The 25,511-nt window shown below is 43.2% G+C and overlaps 1 protein-coding gene across 2 annotated transcripts in view; it reads left to right on the top strand.

The window, feature by feature from the left end:
- The window catches only part of NFS1 (NFS1 cysteine desulfurase), a 2,153,374-nt gene that overhangs the window by 384,126 nt on the left and 1,743,737 nt on the right, over nt 1-25,511 (top strand). For both annotated transcript variants that reach the window (XM_044090162.1, XM_044090161.1), the window contains exon 4: nt 16,574-16,657. In XM_044090162.1, the coding sequence (XP_043946097.1) occupies nt 16,574-16,657 (84 nt within the window). The remainder of the gene's footprint in view (nt 1-16,573; nt 16,658-25,511) is intronic.

The raw sequence follows: 25,511 nt of genomic DNA, 5'->3' as shown, positions 1-25,511 counted from the left end.
GGCGCAAGGTTCATTCCGCTCAAAACAATGGGGGGCTTCTTCCTCCAAAGTTGGAGAAGACAAATCACAACCATTCAGGAAACAGTCCCAATGACTTCCCACTGCCTGCACCAAGCACTTATCTCCTGGCAGCCCCCTTAGGGGGAAAACTAGCACTCTTTTCTCAAAATTGGCACATTATAACCCAGGACAAGTGGGTCTTAAATATCATGACACAAGGCTACAAGTTCAATTTCCATACCCTGCCAAAAGCAAACGGCTGGCCAGATCTGCCAAAAAATCAATGGGCAGAGGCACAAAAACAAGTCTCATCCCTCATGGACATTGGGGCCATTCAAATAGTACCAGAGCAAGAGCAGGGACAAGGATTTTACTCGACTGTTCTTGGTACCCAGAAAGGACAAGGCCTGGAGGCCAATACTGGACCTATCTATTTTGAACACATTCCTGGATATTCCAAAATTCAAGATGTTGACTTTGCAGCAGCTTTTGCCCATGCTGGGCAAGAACACTTGGCTCGTGACTTTAGACCTAAAAGAGGCATACTGCATGTCCCAGTCAGACAAATATGCAGAAGATACCTCAGTTTCAAGGCTGGCTCAAAGCATTACCAATTCTCTGCACTGCCCTTTGGCTTATCTACTGTGCCCAGGGTCTTTACAAAATGCCTGGCACCAGTAATTGCATTCTGCAGACAGAGGCATACAAATATATCCTTACTTGGACGACTGTCTAATTCAAGCAGAGAACAAGGACATTCTTCTACAGCATCTGGCGTTTGTGAAAAGACTTCTAGCATGCCTAGGGTACAAAGTCAACGAAAAGAAATCAAAACTAGTGCCCTCTCAAGAGATAATATTCCTGGGTGCAAGCTTAAATACAACTGCCCAGATGGCTTATCTCACGCCAGACAAAGGCAACTGACTACCTATTTCTAAATGCTGGCAACAAAGGCCCAGTTATCTGCAAGAAAAAATCTGCAGGCTTTGGGCTTCATGGCATCCTGCATACTACTAATTCTATATGCAAGACTGCATATGAGGAAACTTCAATGGTACCTAAAAAGTGTTTGGACTCAACATTGCCACAGCCTTGAAACTATGATTACTCTCGTACCCTGCCTGCAACAGGAGTTTTGATGGTGGGCACAGGTTTGTCACCAAAACAAGGGACAGCTATTCACATTACCCCCAGCCAGGCAAACACTAAACGGATGCATCAGATTATGCCTGGGGGGCCCACATGGCAAGAAGATGCATTCAGGGCGCATGGACCTCAAACCAAATGCATCTACATATCAATCAAAAAGATGCTAGCAGTTCAAAATGCCCTGACAGCTTTCAAGGACCTACTTCATTCAGGACAACTACTGATAAAGACAGACACCACGGTAATGTGGTATATAAATAAGCAGGGGGGCACTCATTTTTACCCTCTTTGCAGACTAGCCATGACTTTGTGGGACACAACATTGACTTACCAAGTACACCTGCAGGCGCAATTCCTGCCAGGAAGGAAAAATACTCTGGCAGATGACCTAAGCAGAAACCTCATGGATTCCCACAAGTGGCACCTGGATCCACAAGTCTTCAGCGTGATAACACGGAAATGGGGATGCCCAGACATAGATCTATTTGCCTCCCCTCAAAACTACCAACTAAAAGGATTCTGCACAAGGATTTATCACAAACAAGCATGGAAAGTGGATGCCCTATCAGTATACGCATTTCCCCCCTCTATCTCTCCTCCCCAAGGTGCTCCTAAAGGTCAGACAGGAGAAGCCAAGGATGATACTAATTGCCCCAGACTGGCCCCGCCAGTACTGGTATCCAATAGTAAGAAGCTTGTCTCAATGCCCAGCTTGGACCTTACCTCAGATACCTCATCTACTGTCCCAGCAAAACAATCGGATCCTACACAGCCAACTCAGGACTTTAAATCTGGCAGCATGGCAGATAATGTAGTCATACAAAACACACCTCTCAGTAAAGCTGTGATAGATGTCATTTTGGAGGCCAGAAGGCCTAGTACTAGAAAATCTTATGCTGGAAAATGGAAGAGATTTTGTGCTTGGAACCAGGCACAAGGAACTGATAAAGCTGTGCCAAATATTCCTCAGATTTTGCAATACTTAACTGAGATGCTGGACAGAGGTCTATCTTTTTCATCTATCAGAATTCATGCCTCTGCCATTTTGGCTCATTACAATACAGAGTCACCATTTTTTTCTTATCCCTTACTAAAGCAGTACCTCAGAGGAGCCAAAAACTTAAGGCCTCCAAGAAGATCACCATTGCCTGCATGGGACCTGTCTTGGAAAAACTCACCCTGCCGCCTTTTGAGCCAGTAGCAATGGCCGATATAAAGTTTTTATCTTGAGAAACAGCTCTGCTCCTAGCAATAACTTCTGCAAGATGAGTTTCACAGCTTCAGACACTCATGGCTGTGGAACCTTTTATCATTTTTTTTATCCAGACAGGGTCTCTCTGAGGACAAACCCAACATTTACAATGTTTATGCCTAAGGTGGTGTCCAGTGTGGCTCTTAACCAAACCATTCATCTGCCAACCTTTTATCCAAATCCACAGAACAAGGGGGAGAGAATTCTGCATTCTTTGGACATACACAGACAGCTTGGATTCTACTTGGACAGAACCAAAGTTTTCCGAAAGACAGAACAATTACTAGTGGCATATGCTGCAGGATCACAAGGAAAGCCCATCTCAAAGCAGACTATTTCAAAGTGGATAGGCCACTGCATTCATTTCTGTTACTTACACCATGGCAAGCCAGTGCCTAAGGGCATTAGGCCACATTGAACCAGAGCTGCAGCCACTTCAGCAGCCATTTTCAGGGGAGTTCCAACCAAGGAAATTTTAGAGGCTGCTAATTGGAGTTCAGTGCACACCTTTACCAAGCACGATCATCCGCCACTCTATTCTAAATCCAGGGCAGGCTTTGCCACTACTGTTCTGCAGGGCCTCATAGCCGCTCCTAATACTGTTTAGCTCCAGCCTCCCATCTATAGCTTTGGGACTCTATCCAGATGTAATGACTGAAACAGTGAAACACGAAGAACATAGTACAGTTGTGTACACTTACCATAAATGTAGATGTTAGAGTGTATTCACTGTTGCAGTCCAGGTTACCCACTTGCCCATCCCCCTTTTCTTCTGATGGAACCTATGTGGTGTATTTGCTTGTAGATGAAGGTAAAGCTTATATTGGTGCATGTATTTATATGTATATACATTTTGGCTACCCTTTTAGGGGGCACCTGACATCTGAGGCAAGAAAAACTAAAGAAAATGGCGTCGGCCGCATCTTTTATACCTTTGACGTCAGGGAAGAGGCGACAGTGGCCGACCCAGGGCTTTGGAATTCAGGCCAACTGAGGGCAATCTGCCAGCAGGATTACCCAAATGTAATGACTGCAACAGTGAATACACTCTAACATCTACATTTATGGTAAGTGTACACAACTGTACCTTTCCTCTGATACCCAAATTCCTACAGATAGCCAGGAATGTGGGAAGGACCATTTTTCTAATAGCTCCTTATTGGCCTCGTCAGATTTGGTTCCCATTTCTTCAGCCTCATCTACTGGAAGAACCATGAATCCTGGACCCGGTTCCAGACCTTCTGATTCTTTCATCAGGGGCACTTCATACCCTCAGATTGACAGCTTGGCTACTCCAATTCCAAGAATAGCCAGCTTCCACAGTCTCTCACCTGCAGCTCAGAACATCTTAATCTCCTCTCATAAATCATCTACCAGGGAGCTATCCCTTAGCAAATGGAAAAAGTTTTCCATATGGGCGTCCCAAAACAATTCTGACCCATATTTGGCTTTGATTTCATCCATTTTAGAGTTTCTGACCAAGCTATTTAATGAAGGGGCGGCTGCAGCAACTATTAGGGTTCAATTTTCAGCATTTTCTCATTTTCATATTGATGATCAGGGGACTTCTGCCATTTCCCATAGAATTTCTAAAGCCTTCCTTAAAGATACTATTCATTTGAGACCACCTATTAGATCCCCAGCTGCACCATGGAACCTACATTTTGTTCTTTCCCGAATCATCTTACCACCTTTTGAACCAGCATCATCGTGTGACTTGAAGTACTTATCATGGAAAACCATCTTTCTAGTAGTTATTAATTCTGCTCGCAGGGTCTCTGAATTACATGCCTTGTCCATCAAACCCCCATACTTGATTTTTCACAACGGCAGAGTCTCATTGAGAACAAATCTTTCTTTTTTTACCTCGGGTTTGTTCTGAGACAAACCTTAACCAGACTATAGAATTACCTGTGTTTTTCCCCAAATATACTAACAAGATGGAACATATGCTGCATAAACATGACGTAAATGGGCAACTTCATTTCTATTTAGACAGGACTAAGGACTTCAGAAAATCAGAACAGCTTTTTGGCTCCTTTTCAGATTCAAAGAAGGGTACTCCGGTGGTAAAAACCCCTTTGTCAAAATGGTTGTCAGATTGCATTACCTTCACATATAGCTCTGGGCACGTGCCACTAAATCATAAAGTTAAGGCCCACTCAACTAGAGCTGTTTCCACATCTTCAGCCTTTCTGGCAAGGCTACCTATATATGTCATTTGTGCAGGAGCCGCGTGGTCTTCACCTCATACCTTTATCACTCATTACAAATTTGATAGGGCCTCCTTTGGTTCCATGGTTCTGAAGAATATACTTCCCTGAGCCACCCAAGAAAGATGTTGCTTAGGATGCTAATCCATCAGTGAGAATGTAGGTGAGATAGAACAACTTCACATAAAGACGTTATGTATTCACCATAACATTCCATGTGAGTTGTTCATCTGCCTTCTTCTTACGTCCCACCCACCAACCCCCTACCATGAATTTCTTGAGGGCCGGGAAATTGCGACAAATCTTGGTGATAATTTTTCCTTATCTACGGTATTCTTATTTTTTCTTACCAGGGTAGTTGGCTATCAGTATCGTTGGCTGCAAACAAGATCTGAGGGAAACACCACTGCATTATGGGATAGGAAGTAGGCCACTAGCTGTTTGAAGACCTCGAGCTTTTGTATTTGGCCGAGTCGGAGCCGAGGATCGGCAAGGAACCCATCAGTGAGAATGAAGGCGAGATAAACAACTCACATGGAACGTTATGGTGAGTACATAACTTATTTTTATCCTATCTCTGGTTGTGTCAGACTCATCTTGGTCACCCCTCTCCCCCCATCCGCACTTACCGTATCCATTCTTTTAGCGTTTGCACACTTTACCCAAACCTCCTTATTGTTTTTAGCATTAAACTACCTGGTCCCCTCTCAATAGTACTTAAGGACACAGCCCCTTTTTTCTTGGTACAAGTTTCTTGCCTGTAACTCTACACAGCAAGTAAACTACAACTGACTTAACTCCCCCAGTCTCCAGTGGCGCTGCCTCTGGATAGCCCAGCCTCCCCAGTCTCACTAATTGTTTTCTTCTTCTTTAGTGACCCATTTCTCATGATTCTGCCTTCCCCACTCCGTTCGCCCTCTCTTCGCTCAGGCTTGCTGTGCTCCACTACCCTACCCCACTTCCATTCCCAACCACCCCTGACCTAATTACCTTTTTACTTATCCACAACTCACCCCTCCCACCATTCTCCCACCCCCTCCTCCCATCCTCAAACAACCACACTCTGATGTTCTTCGTGTTTCACTGTTGCATTTATCAGATTTGGGTTATGCATGCCAGGGTAGCCCTCGGCCGGCCCGAATACCAGAGGCTTAGTATTTCTGTGTCGGTTGCTGTCGCTTTAGGACTGACGTTAGGTCATCAGTAGTATAAAGTAAGGCAGCCGACGCCATTACATCAATCTTTCTTGCCATGGAGTCCGAAGCAGAAGCAGTTCGCACGAGTGCTGGTCGGCTGCTACCTGAGTTTCGTCTACCGAATTGAAGTGAAGTCTTCTAAAACTAAATACCCCGTTGGGAATCCTTTTTTCTTGCACTAACCAATGTCAGAAAAAGTTAATTGTCTCACCTGTGGAAAGCAAATACCATACCGAGACTTCCATTCTTATTGCTTCACTTGTTTAGGCCTAGACCACGACATCCCCCATTGTCAATTCTGTGCTTTGTTCAACGCCAGAGCTATCCGTCGTTGGGCCCTTATTGTAGCCAGATATTTTCGCTTACAGTCCTTGAACTCTGATATGGCTTTGGTAAGCCATATGACAGCAGATCTTCCTAAAAAATGTAAAGATAAAGACAAAGACCGCACAGGTCCAAACCTACTGACGCTTCCGTTAAGCTAGTCCGTCAGTTCTCCGGTCCTCAGTGAGGTGCTTTCGCAGCCCCTGATGCCCACTTCTGTGGATTCGCAGGCCGCTGCCAAGACCCTTTCGGAGTCCGGTATGCCGCAAAACTCTTCTTTGACTAAGGATCCTGCGGTCATCTCCACCTTGGATGGGTCCAGAGCCGCTGAGCAGGCACCGGCTTCCAAGGAAGTCCTTCGCACTACTGATTCTCAATACAAACCAACGTCTTCTTTCGCGACTACCGTTCTTTCAAAAATGACCGAGTTTCTTAGGCCCAGGGTACAAACCACACCCAAGAAACAGATGACCCAATCTCAGGCGCCTGCTTCCTTGCCTCGGTCTCAAATGCTTAAAATGGCGGAAGACCTTATGCTGATCAGGGGAAGCCAAGCTACCCCCTCCAAAAGGAAAAGAGATCTGTCCCCTGTAGTTTTGTCTGAACAAGAGTCAGATGACTCTGATGCATCTGAATGTAAAGACATGCAACCCCTCTCTACTTATGAGGATTCTGATTCAGAGGATTCCATTCCTTCAGCCTCTCCCCCAGAGGATTTTTCCTTTGGGGGAACCGTGCATACCTTAAGGGCGCATTTCCATTGGGAGTGTCAAGACTACCCTCAATCTAAAAAGAGACTCAGGGAATTCCTAGATCTTCCACAGCACAGACCTTTGGCCATCTCCCCAGTCCTGGATGATGTGGAGGATGTTTTCCTGGAATCTAGCTAGACTCCTGACACCCTCCCTCCTGCACCCAGAAAAGCAGACAGGTACTATAGAATTCCTGACTCACACATTTCTTTTTAAAAATCCTACTGCTGACCCTGGGGTATTTTCTCAAGGGCCTAAAGGGATTAAAGCAACCTCTGCTAAGAATCCCACCCCCTCAGATATAGGAATTCCTGAGCACTAGACAGATGGTTAAAAAAGTATACACCTCAGCTACTCCTGCTATCAGGGCACTAAATTGTCAGTTCCATGTACTAAAATCTCAGCAACATACCCTGGAACTTCTCAAACAAAAAAAAAATGTCTTCCTTTCCTGCTTTGGCAGAATCTAAAGGATTACAAGAGTTAATGCATTCTGCAAGTCAAGTAATAAAACACACTTTGCACTGTGGTATTGATGCCCTAGAAGCTTCTTGCAGTGCAGCAGTCACTGGATCTGTCATTAGAAAGCATGCATGGCTTCAGGAACAGCCCCTGCAGACCATGTCAAATCTAAGTTGTTGGATGCTCCCTTGCACAAAGATAACTTATTTGGCACTAAGGCAGAAGATGTCTTAAAAAAGATGGAAGAAAAAGCAAAATCTATGCAAACAGTTGAGGATTTCTTGCAGATCCAGCCACCCAGATTCAGCAGGCATTGTCCCACCAAACACGGGTTCTTTCCTGTTCCCACTAAGCCAGTCCAGTTTAGGCCCTGGGGAAATGGACCCCCCCCCCCCCGACAGCAGAGATCTAAGCAATGGACTAGCTCCACTTCAAAACCAGGGAGTTTTAAGCCCCCCCCTTATGTTAAGAACTCACAATGACTCACCTCCCCCATCCCCTCTGTCCACCTTCACTTACTCCTAGGAGGAAAGCTCTCCTTTCATGCAAACACCTGGGCCACCATTACAATGACAAATGGGTTCTGAACATAGTGTCTCAAGGATACAAGTTTTCTTTCCACACCCTTCCAACCCCAAAAGGGTTCCCAGATCTACCTCCAAACCAGTGGGTAGAGGCTCAAAAGCAAATCCTTTCCCTGCTATGTGGGCAGTAGAGCATGTTCCTGCAGAAAAGATAGGCCAAGGTTTCTACTCCAGACTTTTTTTGGTGCCCAGAAATGAGGGCACCTGGCACCCCATCCTCGATCTATCCATTCTGAACACCTTCCTGGTGTTCCCAAAAATTCAAAATGCACACCCTGCAGCAGCTATTACCTATGCTGTCCGGGGATGCTTGGCTAGCCACCCTAGATTTAAGAGAGACCTACCTCCACATTCTGTATCAGGGAATTGTGCAGGAAATATCTCCGTTTCAGGGCAGGATCTCAACACTTTCAGTTCTCTGTGCTTCCCTTTGGCTTACCTACTGCTCCCAGAGTTTTCACAAAATGTATGGCTCTGGCCACTACCTTTTGCAGACCAAGGAATATCCAGATTTACCCATACTTAGATGACTGCCTTATTCAGGCAGACAGCCAGGAAAAGCTGCTCAAGCACCTGGCCTTTGTAAAGACCCAACTAACCTCCCTAGGGTACACCATCAACGAAAATAAATCCAAACAGGAGCCTGCTCAAAGGATTATCTTCCTGGGAGCAAACCTGGACACAGCATCCCAGATGGCATTCATTACACCAGAAAAACAAATTTTGCTGACTGCCTACTTCTCTCAACTAGCCACCCAGACCCCAGTTATCAGCAAGCAAGATCCTGCAGGTTCTGGGGTTCATGGCATCTTGCATACTACTCATTCCATATGGCAGACTGCATATGAGGAAACTTCATTGGTACCTAAAAAGCCTTTGGTGTCAACTCTCAAGAACTGGAAACTCTTCTTCCTATAATTCCTTGCCTCAGACAAGATTTTCTTTGGTGTGCAACAGCATGCTCCCACAACAAGAGACTGCCTTTCTCGCCACCCCCCTGCCGCCCAGGCCCTCACTACAGACGCATCAGACTTTGCTTGGGGTGCACACCTGGACGGCAGGTGTATACAGGGCCAATGGAGCCCGCAACAAATCCCTCTGCACATCAACCAAAAAGAGATGATGGCTGTCCAGCATGCCTTGATAGCTTTCAAACCCCTTCTCTCTCCTGATCAAAACATACAACACCACTGTGATGCGGTATATCAACAAGCAGGGAGGGACTCACTCCTACCCTCTGTGCAGGCTGGCCATGACCCTTTGGCAGACAGCCTCTGCCATACAACTGCACCTGTTAGCGCAATTCTTACCAGGGTCTCTCAACTCTCTGGCAGACCAATTAAGCAAAAATCGTCTGGACACACATGAATGGCAGCTCAACAGAAGAGCCTTCACCCTAATAACTCAGAAATGGGGCACCCCGAACGTCGACTTCTTTGCCTCCCACATCAACCATCAGCTCTGCAAATTCTGCTCCAGGGAGGATCACTGCATGGCTTGGAAATTGAATGCCCTGTCCTTCCCCTTGGTCAGTCTCTCGGTGTATGCCTTTCCTCCACTGCCTCTCATCCCCAGGGTACTGCTCAAAATAAAGGAGGAAAAACCAAGGACCATTCTTATAGCTTCAGGCTGGCCTCACCAGCACTGGTACCTCTTTCTGCAAAGCCTGTCCCCACTGCCACCATGGCATCTTCCTCAGATTCCAAACCTCCTGACCCAGAGGGAAAGGGAATTCATGCATCACCAATTGCAGACCCTCAGTTTGGCAGCTTGGCTTATTCCCTAACCCCGAACCAATCTGCCAACCTCAGTAAACAGGTTCTGGATGTTATCCGTGAGGCCCGACACCCTAGCACTAGAAAGTCTTACGCTGACAAATGGAAAAGGTTCTGCACCTGGATCCAGGCTAAGGGAGCCAATACGGCTCAACCCTCCCTCCCTCTCCTCCTGGATTACTTAGCTGACCTACTACACAGTGCCCTCTCGTTCTCCTCTATAAAGATTCATGCCTCTGCTATTTCTGCTCATTTTCCACTGAGCAGCCCTTTTTCTCACACCCTTTGATCAGACCATTCCTAAGAGGGGCTAGCAACTTGAGGCCACCCAGAAGGGCACCATCCCTAACTTGGGGCCTTAACTTTGTATTGGAAAAGCTCACCATGCCCCCTTTTGAACAGGCTTCTCCTGGAAGACAGCATTCCTCCTGGCCATCACTTCAGCCAGAAGATTCTCTGAGCTGCAAGCATTCATGGCTGTGGAACCCTTCATCATCATCCATGCTGACAGGGTATCCCTCAGGACTAACCCATCCTTCATGCCCAAGGTGGTGTCCAGTGTGGCCCTCAACCAATCCATTCATTTGCCCACCTTTTTCCCTAATCCCCAAAACGAGGGGGACAGGATTCTGCACTCTCTCTAGATGTGCCCAGACAGCTCAGATTCTATCTAGATGAGACTAAATCCTTCAGAATGTCTGATCAATTGCTGTTTAGCTTTGCTATAGGGGCAGAAGGCAAAGCCATCTCCAAACAAACCATTTCCAAATGGATAGCACACTGCATCCATTTCTGCTACAAACAACATGGAAAGCCCCCCCCCCCCCAAAGGGGTCAGGACTCACTCCACCAGAACAGCCTCCACCTCTGCAGCTTTCCTCAGAGGATTCCCCACCAGGAATATCCTGGAGGCTGCCACCTGTACATCTGTTCACACTTTTACCAAGCATTACCACCTGCCTCTCTCCTCCAAATCCAGAGCAGGGTTTTCCTCTACAGTCTTGCAGAGCATCCTAGCCAGCCCCTAGTTTCTTTGACTGCCTCTACCCATTTCCTCAGCTTTGGGGATCAACCCAAATGTGATGACTGCAACAGTGAAACACGAAAAACATAGTACAATTGTGTACACTTAACATAAATGTAGATGTTCGAGTGTATTCACTGTTGCAGTCCTGGTTTCCCTTCCTCCTTTTCTCCTCTTTCCTTACAAGAGACACACTGGTATTTACTTTCTACTGGTGGGGTTTTTCCACCAGAACCTGGCTCCTACTTTGGGGCTTCTGAAAGGTTAAGGCAAGATAAACTGATAAACTGATGTAATGGCGTCGGCTGCCTTACTTTATACTACTGACAACTTGACATCCGTCCCGAAGCGATAGCAACTGACGCAGAAATACTAAGCCTCTGGTATTCGGGCCGGCTGAAGGCTACCCTGGCAGGGATAACCGAAACGTGATGACTGCAACAGTGAATACACTCAACATCTACGTTTATGGTAAATGTACACAACTGTACTTTTTCTCTTCCCTTTCAACATTCGCCCTTCAGTACTTTCCACCTGTCTTAACAGCTCCTCCACACCCCTCCCACACAAATTTCTCATCCCCCTAAACTCACAACTTCCTTTCTACACTGCCCTTGTATTGTAAACCTTTAACCTAGATTCTCAGTTCTTCTATCTCCTCCCCCCAGCTACATACCCCCTAAATTACTCTCTCTATCTCCTAACGAACCCTACACTTTCAACTTTCTAACGCCTTTTCTTCTACAGCCTTTTCCCTTTACCTCGCCTGCAGTCTTCCATACAACTATCTCCTCCACTACCCTGTTGGAATACTCTCATACCTTACTGCATTCTCCCCTACTACACTACTCTAGTCATTCACTTATCTCTCAGTCTCCCTCCCAACTCTCCTCCTAACTAGGATATTTTAATACTACAAGTTTTCTTCTCTCCCCACTGTATCTCTGCTTCTTCTTCTGTACTAACTCTCTACATACCACATAGAGATCAACCCTCTGCTCCGACCACAAAACTACACTCACAATACCTTAGACACTGTCACCTGCTACTCATTCCCCATGGCTCTCTCACTTTTTCATACTGCCAACTCTCTCCGTCCCAAGATTTAAGCTTTCTCCCACACTCTACACAGACTAAGATCTAAGCACAAACATCACATCCTTCACCTGTCACCCTTTACCATACTGTATCCCTCTAATACCTTGTTTGGTTTGGAGACATTCACCTCAACCCTGGTCCAATCTCCAACCCCCTTGACTAGTATGAACACTGAGTACTGCATATCGCACAATTTCACCCCCTAAACATCTAACCCTTTACTTTATCAACATACATAGCATTCATAGGTTCATACTAGGCTATCTGCCTAGGGCATTTATAAGCCTAGCCAGAGTGTGTTTGGCTTTCGCCGCCCATTTTAAATTAATTTTGCTATGCCCTTTTTCGAGGTTAGTATACTGTGCCTCTGTCTAACAGTGACACAGAAGTGATACCCGGGGTAAACCTATGATCTCCCATCCACTCAACAAGATTCCTCTTGAAGAGAGTCAATGAGGGACTCTGCCTAACCTGGACTGGGATTTTATTCCAGAGTGAAGGGAGCCTCTGGGTTATGAATCTGTCCCTGGCATGTCCTATTTATTTCAGTGCTGAGGTTCAAGTCTCTCGAGCGCGTAGCTCGATGGGATTTGGATTTTCTGAGGTGCAGCATGTCCATTAATTCCGGGTTGGACATGGCTTTATACGTCAGGCACAGATCGCCTCTGAGCAGGCGGTATGCCACTGAGTAGAGCTGGAGTTTCTTTAACCGGGCAGCATATGGCATCTGGCAACAAAGTTAGGGAATTTCATGCCGGGATTACCAAACACTCTCCTGACATAGCAACCCTCATAGAAACTTGGCTTAAACCCCACATCTTTGACACAGCTTTCCTTCCCACAGGCTATAACATCCTTAGTCTAGACCTACGTAACAAAAAAGGTAGTGGTGTAGGCTTAATTTACTCTGAACATCTCATCCTATCCAACCTTAACAGTTCTCCTCCTACACCTGCACCCTGCTGAACTCTTAGCTGCTAATTGCAAACTTATTGACCACAAAATTTTTACCATGGTGTGTGTGTGTGTGTGTGTGTGTGTATGTATATATACACACACACCTCCTCGAGACAACATTCTTATATTAGGACATACTATCTCATGACTTAGAACACTCCCAGTGAAACCACAGTACTAGGAGACGTCAGTAAAAATTAGCTATCTCTAAACTCCATCTCCCTTAGGTCTTACATAAACTTACATAGCTTCACACAACTAATATCTACTCCCACCCACTCTAAAAAATCTACCAACTCCAGCTCTGTTATTAACTGAATATTGGTTTCCTGTCCTGATCTTTATCACCACCCCAAAACTCTTATCTGACCAACTTCCACCCTGACCTGTACAATGATTTGCTGTCCTCTATTAACTGGTTGTTTCTCTCCTACCTACCCCTAGATGAAGCATTTCAAAAATTCAATTCCATATTCCTTAACATACTCAACTCTTTTGCCGTCTATGATGCACACTCTCCCCCTGGCTATTCCAGTTCACCCACTCACTCATGCACAATAGAGGCAATGCCTGGAAACTCTGGATTAGTACTAAATCTCTCATCCACCTCCAAACTTATAAACAACTTTGTAACATCATCAAAAAACAGGTAAATATTGACAAGAAAAACTTTTACTTAAAACCTCACACTACCCGTCCTAGTAACCCCCAAAAATTCTTGAACTCTATTAACCAAATCCTTCACCCTGGTAGTCCTACATCACCTAACCCCTGCCCAAATAATCCAGAAGAAACACCCACCATTCTTAACACTTGCTTTGCAGACATCATTAGCAATCTCTTAGCTATTCCTTGCTCCACTCAACATACCAACCCCTCTTCCCCCCAGCCAAAACAACTCCTCACTGAAAGCAGTTCCCTTTAGCCATGTAAAAAACATCCTCTTTAAGCTTAAACGTTGCTGTCCTTTTGTTGACAAACTATCACCATTCTTCCTGAAGCTAGCAGCTAATATTGCCTTACTCATTTCCATCCTGATTAATTGATCAGTACAAGAATCCACATTGCCCTCACTCTGAAAGCAATTCAATATAATACTCATCCACAAAGGTGGAAACTGTATCGACCTTATTTCTGGCCCATCACAATCCTGTCACCCCTCTCCAAAATACTCAAGTGTATCCACGAGCAGATACTAGATTACATCCTACAACAAAACCTACTCACCTCCACCAACATGACTTCTGTCCTAACCACAGTACCACTACCACGCTCTTATCCTTCACCGACACAATCTCCTTAGCTAGAGACAACAACAAACTCATTTCCTGCCTCTTCCTAGGTCTCTCCAAATCTTTCAATACAGTATCTCACCCTGTTCTGCTCTCCAAACTCTCTAACCTTAATCTTTCCAGTTCTACCATCTTGTCGTTCAACAGCTACCTATACAACAGAATGCAAGCTGTTAAATGGCTTTCCGCAACTTCTCCCTTCCTCCCAGTCAAAATGGGAGTTCCTCAAGGGTCACTTCTAGGTTCCTTATTATTTAACATCTTCACAAACGTCCTCTTTACTTCTGTGTAATTCTGATTTGTAGGAATGTGTCAGAAATGAGGTGCTAACACACAGGGCAAGATTCTGTGATTCTTTGTACACTGAACCATACTTTGTATGGCCAGTGTTTGCTCCATATTAGTGGATGCATGAATTGCAACAAAATGACATCTCACAATGTGCACTCGGTACTCCATACCATGAAGTGACTGTTACACTGAGCAGTTACTCCAGTGTGCCATTCTTCTCCATGGTACACTGAATGCCACAGTTGCACATCTATAGACATATTGCTCAGGGAATGGCAACAGCTAGGGTTATGAATACTGCAGAAATTGCTTTGGTAGGAAGGTTTACTATTTTTCATGCATGCACAGCATTGCAATTTGTGAGACTCCATAGTTTGCTTCGGAGAGATACTGCATGCCAAGGTTAGAAATAGTAGAGCTGGTGTTCATGAAGGGGGACATTTTAACACCGTTATTGTAAGCAGTTAACTTAAAGCTGCTCACTGTGTCTCATATCATTTGGCACTGACTTGCTGTAATTAAATTTGTGTAGGTTCTCCTTAAGTGTTGTTAGATGAGAACTTAAATTTGCTTACTGTGTCTTAAGCCTTCAGCTAATTAAGGTTGCACAGGTTCGGCATTGGGAGCTTCCATGGAAGTAGCATGCAGAAGAGTAGGGCAATGATTAGTCAGTTGCACAGTATGCAAGTGATGGTAGAAACAGCCAAGGACAGTTCAGTAGTACTGCATAATGCCCTATAGCTCTTCCTTCTGTATCCACTTTTGTAGTGCAAAGATTAGTCGTGGGAGCAAACTGCATTGTTGCTTGCATGGGCTGGACATAAGCTTATATACAGCTTTGTTGCTAGTATTAGCAACAGGTAAATGTAAATATAGTTCATACAGTAACTGAACTCCATTCTGTTCATTATTTATTCCTTGTGCTGTATCTGATTTGCATTAAATTGTGTTGTACAGTGTGACTAATGTCTCAGAAGTAAACCTTTTAAGTTGTTGGTTGTACTGCTGTTAGTTTAGCACAGCAGTGACTGTGGGTTAAGCTGTGGTGTTGCTATAGCAGCTTTGTAAAGGAGGCATGATGGAATTGAGGTCTAATTTCATGTGTGCATTTGTTGGAGGGGAGGGTGGTGGTATTGGAAGCTGTTCCTCCAAAGCATTACAGCGCACTCCCTTTTGCTTGTTTATCCCACGGCATTGTATTGCAGCTTTTTGTACAGCCTTTGACACACTGTACAGCTGTCTCAAAACTGCGGTACTGGTTTTCATGCTTCCATCTCATTTGCATGTGTAATGCTCACCATTTGCCTACTTGCTGCACAGTTACTTTGTTAGCCTTCTACTCCATTATCTCTGAACTGGACCTTCCCTTGTGTTTGTACACGTGCCCTGTATATTATGGTATTATGTTACTTATCACTGAATTGCACACAATGCTCTGTTCTATAGAGTAGCATGACTCTTTACAGATCATGTTTCCGGAGGAGTGTGAATTAATTTTTTTGCACTCACCAGACTATATGGGTACCTGAATGATTTAGGGACGCAAAGATTCCGAAAAGTGTATAAAATGTGCTGCTCAGTGGTGTGTAGGCAGTTATTCAGGGCATTCATGTGTAAAAAAGTAACTTCAGATATGTATTGATTATACACGGCTGTTGAACTGTTAAAAGTGTTAAGGAAGCAGGTTTTAGAATGCTACAGTTATTTGTTGTTGAGGTTTCATTTAAGGCTGCATATGCAAGTGTAGTCCAGACTTTCTGAATCTCACCTCAGTAGCAGAATTTATGTGCACCACAATTATAACATATTCATTAACTTTCTGAATGCTACCTCTTTAAGTTTTTTGCTCAAGTATTTTAATGAACACATTTTTTTGTGAAAGAGGTTAGATCTCACCAGACTTTTGAGCACTGTTTATCATTGCCCATTATGCAGGGACTCTTGGGTTCACTTAATTTTCTGAGTCATGTCTTTTTAGATTTTCTGAATCCTGTCCTGAAAAGTGTATTCTTTCAAATGCTGTTACTTTTACAGAGCAAATGGAATTGAGGTAATTTGCTGGTTTATGTGAGAACTTAAGGCATTTATTAAATATGGTGCAAAATTCAATACTGCACTGGATTGTATGAACTTTTGTCAGCCAAATCTTGCAGTGAACTACTGCAATGTGGTAAAACTGATACTTTATTTTAATTTTTTATTAGCAAGTTGCAGCTCTGATAGGAGCAGACCACCGAGAGATAGTATTTACCAGTGGTGCCACAGAGTCCAATAACTTGGCGCTTAAGGTAAGTAAATGTTGTCATTGCTTTCTGATATTTGGAAGTAGAAGCCATTACTGTAAATGAAAGCAGTGTTATGATTTTTTGAGAATACTGAATGATTATTGATTTTGGAGATGTAGATTTTAAATATATAGTCATTATTTTTGTGGTATACAAGTTAAGATGATAGGATTTTTAGGGCAAGATACTTGGATTGAAACCCCGTCAAAATTTACACTCTTGATGTAGTATGAAAAAGGTCCATCTTTAACAGCAGGTCTGTTGCCATTGGGAAAATGGCAACTCAGCATCTGGAACTTTCCCAGGTGTTTAGCCTTCAGTTTGTTCCATAATACTGTGCAGTATAGCTTCCCCTCCAGATATCTTTTGCTGTGCTTTGAAGTAGATGAGCTAAGAATTTACCCTAGGCTGGTTTTTGAAAAATACACATTTTTGCAAGGGAAAAAAAACTTGTAATTGCTATATTTAATATACAGTTTCTCATTTTCATCTTCCTATATAGTTCTCTTCAAACATTTTTGATCATAGTAGTCCATTTTTCTTGTTTAATACTGTCCCTTCATAGTTTTTATTTAGTTAACATTTGTTTACTGTGAAAGTCCGACTGGGACAGAGCCCATTTTCAGCAGAGGCCTGGGGAGAAACTCCTAGCTGCATGTATTTGGAATGTGGGAGGAATCTGGAGCACCTGGTGGAAACCCACGTGAACACAGGGAGGACATGTAGACTCTGCACAGAAGGCACCCCAGCCAGGAATTGAACTGGAGAACCTCTTGCTGTGAGGCAGCTGCACTTCTGCACCACTCCAGTTCTTTGGCGCCTGTTTGTACAGTAATTCTTGCTTTGCTATTGGATCCTTACTCTACTTTGAATGTTTTGCAGGAGATATGCCCTTTTATTATTTTTTTAGAAATGTTTGAACTAGGGAGTAAAACATTTGTTTAAAAATGTAAATGCGGTCATAAAATTATAACACGTGGGTAATCATTCTCTGTGTGTTTTATTGCTGTGGTGAAAAAATATTTTAATGCTGCTGCTGTGAAATTTGTAAAATCTGTAATCTGATTACTATTAGAGAAAGAAAAAACATGTTTAGACTGGAACAAGACTTTGGAGCTTCGACCTTAACACTGCTTTAGTTCAAGGGCCACATACTTTTATTTTTTAGCAGGGATAAGGGGGTCTTCTCCAGGTTGCCAAAAAAATATATTAATAAAATAACTGCAATGGAGACTAAACTGATTTTCAGTCATTCTGCTCTGGCTTGCCTAACTTACATTTAATACTGAAAGTATGACTTTTGTCTGAGTGTGTGTTGTGGAATAGTTTTTTTTCTGTGAAGATCACAGGAAAACACAGCGCAACCACTCTGGTTTAGAACCTAGCCTAAAGCCTATCAACTGTCTTAAGTTGCTTGTCGTACACCAAGCAACTTGTAATTTTTAACGGAGACCACTGCCTGTATTGCTTGTTGTACAGCAGACCTTTTCCAGATCTTTGGCTGTTTTGTTGCTATTTGCTGAAATGAAACCAGTGTTGCATGGGCCGTGTTGCATCTTAGAAAATCACTTTGTGGTGTCTGGAACTTTTAGTGATCATGGTTTTGTCTTCCTTTTTCTTGTTCTCCAGCTTATTTTGGTGTGTGAGGAAAGTCATTCAGGTATATGGGCAGGTGTGGTGGCTGTTAAGAATACCAGCACTTGCTTCCTGAGCCACAGCATCAGCTGAACATGATGCAAGTTTCATGGTGATATTAGCTGTAGACAACCCAGATGATTTATGTAACTGCAGCTTAACCTGTCTTTTCTGGTACCTCAACTGGTGACTAGATCATTTTGTCAGCCTGCTGTTGCTGGAACTTTAACATATGAGGGAGTTTGTCTGTCTCAAAAAAGACATTAAGGATGAATAAACATGCTTCACAAATCAGACCGTGTTACTTGATTCTTTATCCAGGGATAATTGGACTGTGATGTTGGAGTCTTTTTAAGGGTAGCAGCAACCAGAATGGAATCAACCATATGAGTCTCAGTCTATTCTTTCCATACATACAAGTATTTCAAGCATGAACATTAATGCCATTCTAGCTTGCCAATATACCAGAACATGAGTTCCCATTATAAGTGTCCAGGTTGTTCTTAAAAATATCTAAACTAGAACTTGCTTTAATGTAGTTTGTAATTCGTTGGGAGGCTGGAGGATCTTCTTTGGTCTCCACAGGGCAAGTACCCTGTTAGGGGCCTTCGATGCAGCCTTAACTATGAAGTAAACCATTTTATCCATTGAATGGGGCATGCAGAAAGATGGTCTGTGAAGAGATATGTTTTGTGCTCTGTATCTTTCTCTCTCTCTCTGTCTCATGATTTCCAGTAGCTCCCCAAATCTGCAAACAAATGAAAATGAGGTAAGACAGGAAGAGTTCAATGTAATAGCAGTATAAAAGTACTAGGGTTAAAACCAGATATATAAATCAGATAGCTGAAGAGAATGGTGACCCATCAACAGCCTTACAGTATAAAGCTGACTCTTCGATAAAATGTGTTAACTCTGAAAAAAGGAAACGGATAGGGTTGCACAGTGCACTGCAGGTACAAGTAATTAGCACGGGAAACACCCTTAACATTGACTTAAGCAAGGCTGGAAAGAAGAAATGTCAGTGATGCAAATGAGTCAGTGCTGTGACAAGTGAAAATGAAGGCTCGGTTCAGGAAAAAAATGATGTCTTGTCGGAGATTAATAATAATAATGATTGTGGTATAGTTTTCTCCTGCCTTGTCCCTTCATCTGTAGAACCTGATGGAATACAATTTGTAAGGGCACAGCTACAGGGATGCTATAGGAAAATATTTTGATTGACATGCATACTGTACTATCACAGGACAGCTTTTGCAGGAAAATCCAGGCAGTACAGGTACTCCAGTTGGCTTTTTATGGTTATAGAACCTCAGACAGCATCAGAGAAAAAAAGTGATGGAAGATTTCGTTCACCTGAAGGTACATTAGTACAGTGTCTTAGGTACTCATTTTGGTTTGTCTAGGCTATGATGACAATTTAGGAATAGATATACCCAGTACAATATCCATATATAATGTCCATATTTTCTGAAAATATGTAATAACTGTATATTCAGAAGCTCCCATGCCTTTAGAAATGGAAGAAATAAACTGCAGTCTGTTTCTGGCCGAGATGTGGCAGATTTAAAACATGAATTGCATTGTATGTTTTCTAATGTATAGACTAAAAAGGAAGATGACTGTAGGTTCAGACCAGGTAGCTTTAGAAGACTAAATTTCACCTGTTCAGAGATGAGCCTTGTATGGTAGAAGCTATCAGGGAATGGGAAAGGCAGGGTGTTGTAGTAAAAAGGAATTTTCCTATATAATTTTTCAATTTAGCTAGTCAGAAGAAAAAAAATGGATAATCAGCAGCATCTGCTATAAGATTACCATAAGATTTCAAATTCACCTATGTATTATTATGAAGTTTTATCTGAGTTTTTGGAATGTTTTAAGATCAGATACTCCAACATGCAAATTACATTCTCCTCCAGACCCCTTGCTAGGGAAGAATGTTTCTTTGCTTTCTGTACAGCTTTGTTAAATGGTTGGTTTAGAAATGAACATGGGTAAAGTTCGGACCATGGAAGCAGAAAGTAAAATATCTAGAGGAGTAACTGTTACAAAGCAGGGAGGATGGCCTATGCTTGAGGGTGAAGGCTGTCTAGCAGGATCCCCCTCACTACCAGTCTAACAGGAGTATGAAAGCTACCAATACCAGCAGCAGTCCAGAAATTAAAACAACCAACTGTTCAGTCCAAAAGTAGGTTTAATAGAACCACATAAGAACGATAGTGTAGACCAGGTAAAAATCACAAGAAATAGTGGTGTGTAGTAGATGAGCGCTTTCGTCTGTCTCAATCCAGACTTTATCAAACCAAAAGTGCTTATTACGCATGCTCCTTAAATAGTAGCACTAATTACAATACACACAATGAAATAGACATACCAACCTTGTTAAAACAACCCACAATAAATTGTACAGAACATTAAAACCTCAACCAAAAATTGTTTTGAAAATTAAATGTTACTGAAAATGAATTATAAAACAAAAGTTAAAACTTAGAAGCCCTATCTATCAAAATGGACTTTAAAGATAGGTGTTCATTCAAACCAGGGGACTGGCATGCTTTTAAACGGAGCTGCCATTTCAACTCCCTTACTTCTATTTGATTAGCCCAATTACCCCCCCTAAAATTTTTTGTAATCACTTCTAAGATGCCAAATTTGAAGCCCAAAAAATCAGAGTAAATGAAGGTATGTTTATGAAAGCTTATGTGCTTAATAAGTTTTCCAGAGAATTTTTGATTTTGGTCAAAAGACAAGTCATATTCCATGTTACAAGGATAAAAAAAAATGTCATCAGTCTTTACAGTAGCTCCTTGAAGGATGAGCAGCTTGTGAGAATGATTTTTCTATTAATCCGTATTGATCTGGCACAGCCTTTTTACGTCGGTGATGATTCTGTTTCAAGCATGTTGCATCAGAAGTGGCCTGAAGAAGCACCTGGGTTTGAATCTCAACTTTACCCTTTACGTTGTTTTTTCAGCAGTTGAACATAGTTGAAAAAGTATTTTTCCTTGTTTGAAGTATGTACATTGTGTTATGCCGGAGATTGTGTATTGTAGGACTTGCACCTTTGAATTTGCAAACACTTGAGACATTAAAAATGTTACCGAGCAGGAAGTCTTGAGGTATTCTCAGAGAATGGCAAAGTTATTTTCTGTGGGGTTAAAAAAATATATCTGTACAAGTAGGATTAATATAGCACTTGACATAGCACAACTGATGCAGTGTACAGGGCAAAGCCATAACTGCTGTGAACAGCATAATGTTGTACCATCTTCTTTTTGGGGACATTGCTAAAATGCTATTCCTTGTGCCTGTATTAATGGTACAAGATTTTGGTGTAAAAGCTTCCATGTCATATGGTATGTTTGGATACCAAGCAAACAGCTGTTGCTTAAATGCAAGTTACGGTAGTAATCTATTCATTTGGGCAAACATAAAACAGCATTGCATATTTTTGAGATGTGTGATGAACCAAAGAAGATATTTTGTGACTGTGTCTGTGTGCTTCCTTACCGTTTGTTGGTTTGGGCCAGGAGAGGTGTGATTTATTGCGACTTGCTGAGATTCTCTGGAAAATTTTAAAGAAGTGCACAAAGTATGTGGACATCTAGCTAGGGTAAAGCACATGTTACAGATGCAAATGTGGTAGACAGCATACCTTAAAAAAAGCCACCTTCAGGAGGACATAGGCACCATACTTTTGCAGTTAAGTTCAGTTGTTTCAGTAATTGAGCAGGTTCCTGAAGTCATTGTACATGATTCAGTACAAGTTCAGCAGAAATAAAAAAAAAAAAAAAATGATCGAGTTTGAGCAGGTGGTTAAATAAAATTTGTTCTATTATAAAAATGTTTTGGTGTATAAGATAACCTATTTTTAATTTCTCCAAATCTTTCGGGTTTCTAATACTGTGTTGGGAATGGTCCCCATTCCTAAGTCGAAGTACTGTTAAAGTTTTTGAAATTAGTATTGTTTCAATCTTTGATGTCAGCCAGAAGTGCTCTTCTCAGAATCCACAATGTGCCCAAGACCTGTTGCTCTTACTACTGTTGGAACTGTCTGGGTATCTTTCTTCCACATTGCTGTTGTATCTGCCTACAAATCCTGATATTTTATGATCTTGTGTCTGTATGCAAGACACTGTAGTCAGTGGGTGTGGCAATTTCCATGATAAATGCTACTTTTGTCTTCTTTTCATGGACCACTATATCCAGATGTCCTTCATGGATGCATCTGCAGTCATAACAACTGGGTTGTCCTGTCGTCAGGCAGCCCTTCAGTCGGCCGGATTCCAAAGTCCGGGTCCGGCTTCGGCTGATGTCGCACTTCACCCGACGTCATCTCTGTTGGTCTTCGGGTATAAAAGCATCAGCCGACGCCATTTTCCTCAGTCTTTCTTGCCGCGTGGCAGAAGCTGTTCGCAAGTGCCGGTCGGTCGGATCCAGAGATTACTTCTACCGAATACTACTTCGAAGACTTCTAAAGCTAAGTACCCCGTTGGGGACTCTTTCTTGCCTCAGCCGATGTCAGAAAAAGTTAATAATTGTTTAACCTGTGGGAAACAAATACCTCATAAAGATTTCCACTCTTATTGTCTGCCTTGTTTAGGCCCAGCCCACGACGTAGCAGCCTGTTCGCCTGTGCTTCCTTCAACCGACGAACGCTTAGGCGACGGTCGGAGTTTGCAGAACAGTTTTTCGGTTCTGATTTTGCGTACATTATGCCGCCGGATCCTCCGACTACCCAATCTGCCAAAACGCAAAGATAAAGACCGACACTCGCGGTCCGCGGTTTCGGCCGAAACCATGGTTAAGCAAACCGCGAGTGTCTCTGTTTCGGCGAAACCGAGAAAACTGATCAAAGTACAGCTGAACCTATCTCTACAACTGAGGCCCCTGCTATCACTCTTGAATCGGCCTCAGAAATTTTATCCACTACGGTGGTTGCCACTGACTTATCAGACACCATTCCTTGGATGTCTCTACCCCAGCACGTGGTGCTGCTAGGCCTCCAGCAGCCATGTCCATTAAGGCCTTCGCCAGGGCTAAAGCAGCCAAGACTACTAAGACAGTGCCTGTTAAACCCCCACAACCAGGCCCTCTTCTAGTTCTCAAATGCTTACTTTGGCAGAAGATTTAATTTCTTTAATTAGAGGATCTCAATCTCACCCAGACAGGGCCTCTCAGCCCCAGAGAAGAGACCTAGGGCAGAGCCCCTGAGCCAGTGTCCTCTGATGATTCTGCTGACGAATCAGACATAACTGACCAGCCAGAGGCTCCTTTCTCCAATTTTGAAGATTCTGATGCTGAAGAATCCATTCCAGCTGCTTCCCCACCAGAATAATTCTCCTTTGGGGAAACCTTACATGCCATGCGAGCAGTTCCAATGGCAGCAACAGGATTTTTCAGACTCCAGTAAAAGACTTAGGACCTTTCTGCACCTCCCACAGCACAGGCCCTTAGCTATTCCTCCTGTTCTCTCTGTGGTGGATGATGCTTTCAATGATGTCTGCTCCGCTCCAGATTCTTTACCCCAGCCCCTGCCAAACCAGACAGATTTTACAGGGTGCCAGATACTCATCACCACCTTTACAAGGCCCCACTTGCAGACCCGAAACTATATCCCAGGGTCCCAAGGCAGTAGCCGACCATAGCTAAAAACCCTATTCCTTCTGAAAGGGAAGCAAGGTCATTAGACAGATGGGGTAAAAGGTCTACACTTCAGCTACTCTCTCAGCTAGAGCTTTAAACTGTCAGTTTCACATGATACAATACCAAGAGTTTATGCTTGATCAGTTAACTAAAAACTAACCACTGATGAATCTCTTGATAAGAAATATGTATTAGAAATGGTAAATAACATACAACAGGTTAGCAACCATTCCTTAAAATGTGGCTATGATGCACTGGAGGCTTCATTTAGATCAGCCATGACTGGCACAGTGATAAGAAGGCATGCATAGCTAAAGGAGCAAGCTTTACCGGATCATGTTAAAGCTAAGTTGCTAGATGCTCCTATGGATAAGACAAGTTTGTTTGGTACACCTGCCCAGCAGATTATGAAGAAAATGGAAGAAAAGGCAAAATCTGTTCAAACGGTTAAAGATTTCTTGCAGGTTCAACCCCCAAGGTTTAGCAGGAACTGGCCTGGCTAAAATTGGTCCTTTCCTGACTCCACAAAGTTTCAAAGGGGCAGGAATAGACGTTCCAGAGGCAGAAACCAATCCAGAGGAGGTGCCTACAGAGGACGACAGTGGCAAGGTAACAACAGAGGCACAGACACAACCACTGCCACTACATCAGCACAACCATAGTGACTTAACCCTAAATCCGCCTACCAGGGAACAAATAGCAGCTCCTCTAGGCGGAAAGTTAACCTTATTTTCAAAGAACTGGCACTACATAACAAAAGACAAGTGGATTTTACAAACCATAGATCAAGGTTACCGGTTTCACTTCCACACTTTACCAGTCAAAGAGGAATGCCAAATCTACCTCCAAATCAAAAACAGAGGCACTACAACAGATAATGGAGTTAGCAAACATGAGAGCTGTGGAAAGAGTGCCAACAGCAGAGCAAGGAAAGGGGTTCTACTCCAGACTATTCCTAGTTCCAAGAAAGGAAAAAGTTGGAGACCAATTCTCGACCTGTCCACCTTAAATACATACATCATTGTCCCAAAATTCAAAATGCTGACCCTACAGCAACTTCTTCCCATGCTGGGCAAGGAGTCTTGGCTGGTAACTCTAGATCTCAAGGAGGCATACCTGCACGTCCCCATTCGACCAATCTGCAGAAGATACCTCAGATTTCTTGCAGGATCAGAGCACTATCAATTCTCAGCATTGCCCTTTGGCTTATCTACTGCGCCCAGAGTATTCACAAAATGCCTGGCATCAGTAATCGCCCATTGCAGACTACAGGGAATTCAAATTTACCCATACCTGGACGACTGCCTGCTACAAGGGGACAACAAAAGCAAGCTGACAACAGATTTACAAAGGGTCATTTACTTGCTACAAGCACTGGGATACACAGTCAATTTACAAAAGTCAAGGCTGATACCATCCCAAACAAGGACATTCTTGGGCGGAATTGGACACAGTAAAACAAATGGCATTCCTGACTACAGAAAAACAAAAGAACTCCCTCTTTACTTCTTGGCACTAACAAAAGCGGAACAAGTTAACAGCAAGAAAAGTACTGCAGGCCTTGGGCTTCATGGCATCA

Source organism: Protopterus annectens, chromosome 12.part0, assembly GCF_019279795.1.
Source record: "Protopterus annectens isolate FY-2018-M chromosome 12.part0, PAN1.0, whole genome shotgun sequence".
Lineage (NCBI taxonomy): Eukaryota > Metazoa > Chordata > Ceratodontiformes > Protopteridae > Protopterus > Protopterus annectens.
Note: the sequence above shows the minus strand (reverse complement) of the source record. Positions and strands in the feature narration are given on the sequence as shown.